The sequence below is a fragment of the Sturnus vulgaris genome, chromosome 8 (genome assembly GCF_052056855.1).
Source record: "Sturnus vulgaris isolate bStuVul1 chromosome 8, bStuVul1.hap1, whole genome shotgun sequence".
NCBI lineage: Eukaryota > Metazoa > Chordata > Aves > Passeriformes > Sturnidae > Sturnus > Sturnus vulgaris.
Window position 1 is genome coordinate 32,800,853 of NC_142250.1, and position 12,255 is coordinate 32,813,107.

Here is a 12,255-nt window from a genome sequence, read left to right on the forward strand (position 1 = left end):
CCGGGCCAGGGAGCCCTGGGGACCGCGGACCGGACAAGGGGAGCCCGGGGATGGAGCGCCGCTCCAGGGCTGCACCGGGGCCAGGACGGCGGGAGCCCCGCGCATCGCCCCGCGCATCCCCGGCGGCGAACACCCATCCCACCACCGGGGACGCTCTGGCCGGTCCCTGCCCGTGCCCCTGCCTGTGCTCTCCCCCTCCCCGAGGCGGACAGCGGCCGTCCCTTGCCGGGGACCCTGCGCGGCTGCGGAGCCGGCGCCAGGTGCGGCGGAGCCGCTGCAGGACTACACGTCCCGGCGTGCCCAGCCCGGCGGGGCCGGCGCCTGCGCGGGGCTGCGGGGCCGCTCCGCGGTGCCACACCCCCGGGGAGGGAGGCAGGAGCGCCCGAGCCCTCAAACCACCGGGGGAGCCGGCGGGGCGGAGGATGGAGTAGCGGGGCGCGGCGGAGCAGGCAGTGCGGGGAGCGCCGCCTCCGCCCGGGGAGCGCGGGGGAGCGGGCAAGGCAGGCGGGGATGATGCGCGGGGGGACAACGCGCTAGGGGCAGGAGGCGGGTGGTCGCCCGGAGACTCCGCACTCGGAGTGACGTCCTGCTGCAGTGCCGCTGCCTGCGCTGCCCGAGCTCGTCAATGGAGCTGGAAAACATCGTTGCCAACACCGTTTTGCTGAAAGCCAGGGAAGGTGAGAGAGCGGCGGGAGGGGAGAGGGGGCTGGAGCATCCTTGTCGCAGTCGCCCCTCCGCGGAGCGATGCCCGCGGGATGCGGGCGGGCGCCGGTGGGGATGCGCGCCGGTCCCGCCGGCGGCGGCTGTCGGGGTGCCATGTGGCTGTGCCGGGGTTGGAAACGGCTTGTTGGAGACAGAGCCCCGGTGAAAATGAAAATACCGCTGTTTTTTCCCTGTGCGCGGGGGTTTGGGAAAGGAAGTGAATGAGATTGCAGAGATTACAATATTCACCCATCTCTTCCTTCCCCCTTCCCGCCTCCCCCCCTCAAATCTGGTCCCACAGATTGTGCTATTTCAGCGTCTATTGTTAAAGGTCAGCTGCAGATGCATTCATTCAAAAGGGCTTAGCAAATCTGCAAATAGCTTTCCGCGCCGTGTGGTGAGACCGGCAGGATCGTATCGCTTCCCCGTACAGTCATTGCCTTATTCGGCGTTATTAGGTGAGATCATGTTGCTGCAAACATGCCCATTGTTGAGAGCGTGTTTGTCCCCAGCCGGAGCCGGACAGAGGGGCTGGGGGCTCCGTCCCCGCCCGCGGGTGGCGCGGGGGTCTCCGAGCGGGGGCTGTCCCCGCGGCCGCCGCCGCGCTCGGCCACCGGGGATGCTCCGGGCGATGTCGGAGCCGCCGGCGCGGAGCCGCCGCTGCTCGGCGCGGGGAGCCCTGAAAAGAGGCTCGACTACCGGCTGCGGCGGACCCGGCAGCATCCCCGTCCCGACCCCGACAGAGCCGAACCCCGACAACCACCGGTGGATCGGGCTCCCCGGGCTTGCTTTCCCCCCGTCGGGAGCGGACGCGGTTTCCTCTGCCCGCGCTGGCGGAAATCCTCCCGCGGCTGCGGGGCGCTGGGCACGGCGGGGCTCGGGGCTCCCCGCACAGCCCCGTCCGCCCGGAGCATCCCTCCGGCTGGAGCGGGAGCGCCACGCACAAGCAACACGTCTTACGGCTGCGGCAGCGCTGCCAAGACGCGATCGCCTTCTGTCTGCTCCAGCCCATTTCTATGTTTGTGTTTATTTACTTGCTTGCTGCTTAAAATAAGGCATTTTTCCAAGCCCTTGCTCAGAGTTTCTTCCCTGAAAGCACTTGCTGGACCAGGCGTTTTTAGGTGCGGTACAACCTGCAGCCAGCCCCGTTCTCCACTGTCCGCCGAAGCGCTGGAGCTGCCTGCGAGCGAGGCTGGGCACCGCTTGGGTGGGCTTCAGCTTCGGCCCCTCTGAAGCTCTGGAACTACGACTAAAGCAGCGTTCATTTTGTAAGCGAGATCATTCAAATAGTCCACCCCTGGAGCGATCTTTTTGCTGGGAAAATAACTCAGATTGTAAAATACTGTTTATATAACTCACAGGCTGTTGAACTTTTGAGGCTTAGCTAAAGAGTAAAGTCCTGAGATCCTCCCAAAAAAGGTTTACAAATAATAAGGGCAAAGGTGTCATCCCATTCAGCAGATTAGTGAATTTTAACTTTTTGACTTTTGATGGAGATCTTTTATTTTCTGTTGTCATTTTTAATGTTATTTAGGATGCAGTTGTTGCTACCAGTCATACAATGCTGGTTTAGATTTCAGTAGACTTTAGGAATACTTTAAAGGACTGGTATTAATTACAGTTACTGTGTGTTGTTTACAGAGAGCTGATATTTTGCAAGTAATTTTAAATGTGCCACTCGGTTTTATGGTCCTTTTCTGCCATTCTCAGGAAGATGGTTACAGTCATGTTGCTTTATTGTGTTAGAGTTGTATTCAAGAAGCTGTTAGCTATAATCCAAATGGCAGAAATTTATCAAGATTTCCTCTAAACTACATTCCAACTTGTTCTTTAAACCATGTATGAACCTCCAACAACATTTTTTTCGAGGCCTGGTGCTAATTTAAAGCCTTTCGAATTTTTTTTTTTTTTTATTTTTTTTCTTTTTTGGAGGGGATATGAAATTTTTTTAAATGAAGAGCAAAGGGCAAGTGATGTACCTGACACCAGAGCCACAAGTATTATTGCTGTATGAGATAAGTTGCCACGCTTTAGTTATTGTTGCAAGGTGCTGTGAGCAAAGTTGTTTTAAAATTTGCAGCGAGTAATGGAGGTGACTTTCATTGCAGATGAAGGCAGACAGCATATGTAAGACCAAGAGTAAAAGCAAGTTAATATATTGAAGATTATGGTATCTGAAAAGAAGTTTGTTCCAGGTACTGCAGACTCCATCAATAGATTTAGCTGGGTGAACGTGTAGCCTAAGCCAAGTACGTGCCTGTGTGTTTCCACTTGTGGAGTCAAAATTAAAAGCTGTATTAGCTCAATCACATGCTGGCTGGTGCCTGCAATGTGGTCCTTAATCTTAGGAGAAGAAACATGGAAAAATGATGGGATCCACTCTGCAAATGTTAGTAAAGGCAGAAGTTTTGTCAGGATTTCAAGGGGAACACAAACCTACTCTCAGTAGCAAAGGGAATGTCCAGGAGAGGTTTAGGTAGAGCTGCAGTGAAATCCAGCAGTGAGGACGTTGGAGGGAGTCAGAAGTAGGGCTGAGTGGCCACCACAAATGTTTTATAGCAAATATTGGTTTAAATTTTGCAACTCTTTTGCTCTGGCCTTGGCAGCCTTTTTTTTTTTTTTTTTTTTTTTGGCCTAAGTTCCTTCACCCCTGATGTAAAGTGAGCGTTTTTAGCTGAAGTACCAGGGGGCAAGTTTTATAACTGCTACACAAATACTTGCACTTAAATCCTGATGTTCACAATGAGAAGCACACCCAGAATTAACTGATGCCATGTGATACATGAGTAATCTTATTAGAGCAACAAAAAGAGTAAATGTGGTTCACATACAAAAAATGCATTTCAGTGAATAATTTTGAGCAGTGAATAAATTTCAGGAAATTTTAATATTTTTGCAGATTATGAAGGGTTTGACACAAAATTACACATAAGTTACTTGTTATACTCAGAACTCAGTCAGTTTGAACATGTAAGAATGGAGATCTACTGCATTTGAAAGTCCATTCATTATTTATTAGGAGTAAATTTATGCTGTCTCCTCAACTATAATTTCTCATTTCTTGAATGCAAAGTCCCATTTCACAAATCGCTAATCCCTTTTCAGACTGAATAGAAAATAGATCTGGTTTAATTATAGGAATCAAATAGGTATTTGGGAACTATCTAGTATTGCCTGAGGAGAAGAAAAAGCTAAGAAGGGAAGACAAGAAAGATGAGAGTCATAAAAAGAAAATCAAAACAATAACAATTGCAGTCATTTTGGGTTGAGTAAGAACCCCAGATTAGGAGATGATAAAATTTATCTGGATCTTCATGGAATCATAGAATGGTTGGGTTGGAAGGGACCTTAAAGATATTCCAGTACCACCCCTTGCCATGGTCAGGGACATCTTCCACCATCACAGGTTGCCCCAAGCCCCTTCCAACCTGGCCTTGGACACTTCCAGGGATCCAGGGGCAGCCACAGCTTTTCTGGGCACCCTGTGCCAGAGCCTCACCACCCTCACAGGGAGAAATTTCTTCCCAATATTTCCCAATATCCCATCTAACCCTGCCCTCCATCGGTTTAAAACCATTTCACTGACCTTTCTTTTCATCAGGCTGCTTGTTCCTGAGTCTCAGCAGTGGTGTCTGAGGCACAGAATCACCCAGCCATGAGTCCTGGAGATCCCCCACGCTGCCAGCAACGAGTCCAGGTGGGGCACTGAGTCCCAGCTCACTTTCCCAATTTGTGGTTGTTTGACAGAGGGCATGATCAGAAACAAGACCAAGAGCTGAGTCTCCCGAGGTCTCAGAGGAGCTTCAGCAGTCCTAATGCAGAGAAGATTTCTGTATCCACAGAGTCTTGAATCTACCCTTGCCTGTCAAAAGCAATAAGCTGATAAAAGACAAGTCTTTCAAAGAGACTGATAATTAAACTACAGTGTTTGTATGAAAAATGAACAATATGGTCTGAGAAGCATGACCAAGGCATGGTAATTACCTGAATATTCTTCCTCATGAGCCATTCCTTCCTAGCCAGATCAGCCTTCCCTGATATTTCCTGCTGCTTCTGTGGGCACGAGCTTCCTCAGACAACCTGAAACACATTTCAAAACACAAATACAACTTGACTCTGAAATTGCAAAATCCTTTAAAAATTTGTACAAACAAACAGACAATTCTCACCACTTTGAAGTTTTAATGATAACTGTGATGTCTAATTTAGTCATTAGTTTTAAAGCAGCCACTTTGGAAGATGAACTGTGTTTTTGTCAAACCTAGAGTTTCTAAAGCACAAAGTTTACCATGTAAAAGGAAAAAAATCTTCAACCACGGAAACACAATGCAAATGCTTTTTTCCCTTTTTAGGTAGTCTGGAATTCTAAAATAAGCTTATTTATGGCACCCAAGCAGAGTCTTCTATTGGCCTAGACAAAAGGGGCGACCTTTTATACTCTCAGAATTTTTTGATGAGTGCACACTGATGCCATATAACATGCAAGATGTGCCTGTTCATAAATTGCTGTATTTTTAGCTTGCTTTTGCAGGATGATCACAGGAGAGATTTGTGTGTGTCCGTATTGGCAAAAGACTAGCAATAAATCTTAAACATGAAGTGTGATTGCTTTCCAAGAACTTGGCTGCAGAGCAGTTGGAAAAAGGGCAGGAGAACAATGAAAAGCATATTTTGAAGGAAAGAAGGTGGCTCTAGTGACAGCCAAAACTCCATGGAGAATATGGTTATTGCAACTTCATTAACCAGTGCACTGACTGCAGAATCTAAGGTCCTGTCCTCCATCCCTTGAAGTAAACCCAAAATACTTTGTATGGAAAACACTGTGAGCAGAGTTCCATGTGGGGTCTCAGTTTAGTTTTCTTTTTTGAGTTCAAGAGAAGCTCACCAATGTAATAGCTTTCAAAAAAAGTATTTCAAGAATGGAATTAGCCATTGCTTCAAATGCAACAGGGTGCTTTTAAGCAGTAGTTTAAAAAATCAGTTTCCTGGAACCATTTATGTCTGGGAAAAAAAGGTACCTGGAAGAGTCAAGACTATCTCATTCTATTTTAATCAAGGAAATTCAGAAAACAGGGTTTTTCAGGCCTTTCTGAAAAGAATATATAAGTCTGAATCACTTGAAATTTTCTTTTAGAAAAGAGAATTAGTTCTGTAGCCACACCTGGCTTAGGGCAAATGTGTGTGTGTAGAACTGGCTTGAAATAGATTTCCTGTTTTTTTTATTTTTTTGATAGCAAGGTTTATGCAGAGCAAGGTAGAGCTGTAGTTGTGCCCTTGGTGGACACTCTGGGGTTCTCCAGTCTGCAGAAATGGACTGGGGATGTGGCAATGCTGGAGAAATCAAGAGCTCTTCCATCCAAGCTGTTTCACTGGAGAGAGACCATGCTCCTTCCTGTGTTGTTGTGTGGAACTGTTATGGCCTGATTGCTATCTGTCTTGTTGGGTTTGTAGGCATTTAAAAAATATTTAGTAGTGAGCCAGGTTATTAACACAGAGAGCCTATTATGTAGTAAAACTTTTAGTACAAATGTTAACTGTGGAGGTTTGAGTAGAACTACTTACATCTGCTCCATTAATCTCATGGGATTGCTTTCCTCCAGTGCAAAATAATAAATCTAAGACGAGACTGCCTGTCTCTGTTATCAGTATGTTCTTTTTCTGAGAAGGTTTTAACTTAGTGTTGCTGAAATTACCCACTCACAAAATAATTTTCAGTACTTATACAAGATATTGACATAACTTTCTGACTCTTTTTTTTTTTGTATTAGTTAAGAGTACTCTGAGAACTTAGTCAAAAACACCTAAAAGAGGTGGTTTTAGTGATGCTCTGCTGAGTGTTGCCAGAGCAGCAGCACGTGGACCAAGCCAACCCACATGTCTTTGTGATAAACAGCTCCAGAATCAAAGTCTCCAACACTGGGGCCCCAAGATGAGCCCTGCCTGTCCATGCCTTTGTCTCCAGTGAGTTTGGATTGGCATGTGCTGCCCCATTTTGAAGGAGAAACAGCTTAAGAGGAATTCAGCAGCTCTGACTTTGCTGCTTTAGACCTTAGGGGTATGTTACACCTGTTTGGTGGCTGATATTGCTTCCTTTTTCCTTTATACCTGTGGACAGCACAACTCATGGAAAAAATACACAACAAAGACCCCACAACTGCACCCTGGCTGACTTCTTGGAAAATGAGCTCCCTTTCCAGGCACTGCTGTGCCAGCTGAGAGCTGCTAATGATCTCTTCCCAGCTCGGAGGAGGGAGACCTGTGCTGAGGACTTTGATGTTTGCAGGGAAGGGTCTGAAGCCCCTTCAGACTCAGTTCAGATGTGTTCTGATCCCCACAAACCTCAGAAGTGACTGCTGGGATGGGGGCAGGGTCCTCCTGCATGGGTACAGACACAAGTTGTGGTTTTGTTGTTCGGCTGACTGATTCTTCTTCCACACTGGTTTTCTGCCAGAGTTACTCTGTGGATGACTTCTGGTTTGTATTGATCCAGGGAAAGCTACAATATCACATCAGGATCCATATTGTTGCACTGAAAAACTCTAAGAGCAAATTGTTTTATCAAAGCAGTTACTGTGCTTCTATAAAAATCCAACCAAATAAGCACAGGTTCTGGACAGAAAATTGGGAGTTAGGGATCTATCTCATGCTCATCTGAGACCTTCCCCTGCATCTTTATTTTGAAAATATTCTGTGTGCTGTGTGAGTTTTTTGTGTGGCGGTAGGGATGAAAAGAATTGGTTACCCCCTATTTTTAATGGCATGTAATCTAAACAATAACAAGATGATATAATCCTAATATTTCTTTAAGACCACAGGATGTGAAATTAAATTAAAAGGCCAAGAAAATAAAGAACCCTGCAGTTTGATTACACTCAGCTGGATTATCTTTGTAATTATTTTCCTTGGAAGATTTAAAAATGCATAGGGCTTTGTGAAAAAGATTAAGTAGGGAAACCAAAATTAAAGTAAACAATCTAAAGAAAATATTGCAAAGATGATGGGTATTTTACTTAATTAAAAAAAAATGCACCAAGTTGCCTGTTAAAAATGAAAGGATGGAGCAAAACACAGGTGAGGAGAAAGATGGATGAGGCTGTTCAACTGGCTCAGCTGCTTCTAACTCATATAATGTCCTTTCAGATATAGTTAAGAAACTGTCAGAAGCATTTATTCAGGGGAGAAGGGCAGGAAAGGAGCAGAATTACACCCAGGTACTCGAGCCTCAATTCAGACCTGGGAACAAATAATGCAAATAGTGAAGGAAGGGTGGTCTGTGTTCCAGGATGAGAATAGTTATTCACAGATAAGTTTTTGGTGGTACAGCCAAAGCTGAAAAATGTCTGTATCCATCATTTCTGGCACCTAGGGATGTGCTTGCTATGCATGAGTAGTCCCATGGACTTCATGGGCACTGCCTGCTGGTTGGAAATGCAGCTTGTTTGTGCTCAGGGATCAGCCAGTTCTCACTGCAGCAGAGCTGTTCCAGGCAGTAAAAACATGGATAGAGCTAAAGGGAAACCACTGGAAGCCATTGGGAAAGGCCTACTACATCATCTTGTCCCTGGTCTGCCATGTACTTTTTAAGGTATGAAACATTTTGGTATAAAAATGACTCCATTTATGGGTCTGTCTCTCTAGATTTTTTTTTTAATGAGCCCAAGAAATCTTGATTTTTTTTTTTTTTTGGTTGCATTTCCCTTACTGCCATCTCCTTTACTCATGCAGTCCCTTTTGTACAGCTTTCATTTTTGCAGGTACATTCTGTCCCTCACCAGTTATGGTCTTGCCAAGTTGAACAGGATTTGTTCTTTCCTTCTTCCAGCCTGTCAGCTTGGATGGCCCAGCCGAGATTTTGTGCATCCAGCCCTGAGTCTGAGTTCCCTCCTGGCATTGGGTTCCTCCTGCTGAGGGACAGGTTGGCCACGCAGGGAGCCTGCTCCTCACCCTGCCCCACCTCAAACCCAGCCAGCACAGCTTCTGTGGTGGGCAGGAGCACAGGGGGTCTCATCAGGGGATTTCTGAGCAGTTTCTCCCACTGGGATCGCTGGTGGAGCTCCCTGTTGTTGGATGCTGGGGAGGTGGTTAATAAGCTGGAGCAGCTATTTTTTGCCTTGGTTGAGTATTCTCTTGGGTCCCATTGAATGCATGATTTCACTATGAGCCTGGCTTTTCCTCGTAGGCTGAGGTTATGTTGCAAGTTGTAGAAGTTACCGTATTTTTCATACAATACCTCTTTTGCTTCACTACTTGAAGAGCCAATCTTTACCTTGTGTGGGTGTGGAGAATGATGACTTTTTGGATGCTGTTTGCTGGTTCCCAGTGCTCCTGAACCCATCTCTTTTTCCTAGCATCATTCTCCCAGTGAATAAATTTGGATGATTTTATTTCCTCTCCCTGTTGAAGTAGTCGAAACATTTTTAGACTAAAATTCTCATATTTTGTCCTTCCCACATCCCTGTCTAGTTTATTTTCCCTGTCTTTTGTTTCTGACACCACCTTTGAATTTGAGAAGTTTTTGATGTACTGTTTAAAACACATTTAATTAGTTTGGATTAAATGTCAGTTTCCCGGCCACATGTAAGGCTTTATGTATTTACACACTCCTATTATCCTTGGTTGCTCTTTGGTCAGTGTTTAGTCTGCGTGACAAGGCTCCTGTCTAAAATGACTGAAACTGTTCTTTTTTTTTTCCTCTCCATGCATGTGTTATGAGAGACCTTCATGGCTCTATAGGAAATCTTTATTTACATAGAAATCTTTAGACTCTGCCTGCCTCAGAGCTCTCCCTCAATTTTATCTCGTGTGTCCCAGGAAAGGGCCTACCTGCCAGGAGAATGGGGAAATTCTGTAACGTTACACTGCTGCTCACTTGGCAGCATCTGCAGAAGGCACTGATGGAGGATCTCATCTTGTGGGGGAAAAAAAGGTTAGAAAAGGAGAGAAATGCAGCTGGAAGAAGAGGAGATTCAGAAACAAAGGGAAGATGTCAATGATGCCAAGTGAAAACAGCACCAGCGAATCCTCTGTGACAACTCCATCAAAATATTGCTGTAGGCAGTGCAAGGGAGCTGACACCTTCAACAAGCAGATGAGTTGGAAAGAATGGATTCCAGGCTAAATCATCATTTAGCCAAGGTTGCCACAATATCTGTGGAAGATATAGATATATGTAGATATATATTAATTCATACTGGTGTTTAATGCTTGTCCTTAGCTTTCTGCTGATTTCCTCTTCCCTCTTAGGTCAGATTTTGTTTCTTCTGGAGATGAAGGTTATATTGGCAATCTCTTTCAGCCAATGTTCTCTCTTCCATCTTTTTCAGTTTTGGTTGTTACAGACTTGGTTTCTTTATTTTCCCAGTGCTCTGGGTCTCTATGAAGGAGGAGAGGTTTTAGTGGAAAGCACTCTGGAAATCAATAGGATTGCTTTTTGCAGGGATGATCTTGCTACTTGCACAGCAAACCTTTCTCCTGCAGACATCGGTGGAACAACGTGCTTCTCCTCTTGTGTTGCACAAAAATGTAACTGCTCACCATGCAAGTTTTGCAGAGGAAATTTTACTTGGTATCAGTTATGGAAAATTAAGGGAATCTGGACACTCAGTCTTACTATGAGTGGAAGGATAGTTGCCCAGTGCAACATTTGGAAGCTGTGAAAAAGCTTACAAATACAGGAGTTTGGACTAATCTATGAATAAACCCTTTCTATCTCCCTCCTTAGCAATTCCACATCTACATTCCATCTTTGAATCATAGTTTTGTGTTTGCTGAGGATGCCAAATTATAAATCATACGTTGAGTGAGAATTCCTCATGAGCACACATCTGGGAAAGTTTGTGCTTTGTTTATTTCAGCAGCAGCAGAGTTTTGGGAAGAACTATCCAGATGATTTACATATGATGTAAGGTTTTCTCAGGGTCACCATACACCTGTCCTGGAAGCCTTGTGTGTTTAGAGTGCATCTCCTTTCACTCTTTGCTGGATGAGAGACAGGAATGGTTCAGGAATGAAAAAAACCCACAAAATTTTATCACTCTGGTTGGGAGAGCTGGTGATAGAATAGAAAAGCATTTGAAGTAAATCTTCTTGTCACATGTCACTGATGGACACTGAATAGCAGCAGGTGCCTGTGGAAGGGCGTGGATATCACAATCCCTCCTCCTCGGGCTGATTTTTTCAGCCTCCCATTTGAGGAACTCAGTGAGCAGAAGGTAGTTTTACCCTGTGGGACTTCACAGAGGGATCTATCCTTTGTGAATTTATTTAATCCATTTTTTGGATCACATTTCTGCTTTTGGCCTGAGCAGCTTTCTGTGGTGATGAGTTCCATCATGTAACAAAAGCATGCAGGCTTCTCCACATGTGTCCTTCACGAGGGACTTGGTCAATGCATGACTTATGTTTTGGCAGCCTCAGAAAGCAGTCATTGTGAAGACATGGAAGTGTCTTGGAGGGGGAAGAAAGGGAATTATCTACAAATCAATCAAATATTTCTGGGTTTTTGCTGCGTTAGTTTGGTTTTTACTTTCTTTGACATCTTGATTTCATTGCTTCTGCAATTTATATTATACCGTCCATGATTCTATGACCTTTTATCACATCCTCTAATAAATAGTGTATCTCCAGGCTGAGAGGTCCAAGTCTGTCATCTCTGTCCCTTTGCATCTTCCAATTCTGTGTCCTTTTTTGAATTGGGTGACCAAAACTACCTGGCACTGGTGTGCACTGTGGGCAGTGGCACAGTGATGCTGACCACGTTGTACTTTCTACTTGTCACCATTTTAACTTCCTGTGTGTTTGTGTTTTCTCCCCACTGCCACAAGTATTCATTACTAGGCCTATTGATGGTAACCTCAGAAATTTGTCTCCTGAGTTGCAATGTTTAATTTGGAGCCCATTGTTTGGTGGATATGGCAAGAGTAGTTTTCCTTCATGAGCAATACTGTGCTGACACAGAATATAGCTTTTTTTTCTCCTAATTTTTAAATGATTTAGTACTGCAAAATACTCCTGGAACTCTTTGCAGGCTGTTTTTGTTACAACTGTCCTGAAGAAATTCATCTTGGCAGCAGATGCCATCTTGTTATTTATCTCTTTTCCAGACCATTTATAAATACACTGAATAGTCTGAGTCCTGTTGCAGATCTGTGTGGCACCCTGTGAGCAGCCCTGCTCCACTGTCAAATTCTTATCCCTGATTTTCCATCTTGTCAACTGCTACTGACTCACAGCAGGGTCCCCTCTCCAGAAACAGTTTAGTTTCTTAACAATTGTTGGGAAGGCAACTGCCAAGAAAATCACTATTCAAAAGTGTCAAAATCCACCTGCCCAGGCAGCTCTGAGTACAGCCAACTTCTTCCAGAGGTGGGGAGGAAAAGGGAATGAGAAATGTAGGAATTTGCCAGCTGATGGCAGTGTTTGAAGGAGCCATTCCTGAGACAACTGGAGATTGGCAAAGAAATGAGGGTTGCACCAAGGGCTGAGGGACAAGGTCCAAGGTGAACACCCTTAAAATGAGCACTGTGAAATGTACCCATCAAATCTCTGAGGCTG

The 12,255-nt window shown here is 45.3% G+C and overlaps 1 protein-coding gene across 2 annotated transcripts in view; it reads left to right on the forward strand.

Moving 5' to 3' along the window:
- Positions 1 to 425: 425 nt before the first annotated feature.
- GRK5 (G protein-coupled receptor kinase 5) overlaps positions 426 to 12,255 on the forward strand; it is a 148,717-nt gene continuing 136,887 nt past the window's right edge. The window contains exon 1 of one of the 2 annotated variants that reach the window (XM_014886765.2): positions 426 to 677. In XM_014886765.2, the coding sequence (XP_014742251.1) occupies positions 626 to 677 (52 nt within the window). In that variant the 5' untranslated portion in view covers positions 426 to 625. The remainder of the gene's footprint in view (positions 678 to 12,255) is intronic. The other variant, XM_014886766.2, reaches the window with a different exon arrangement.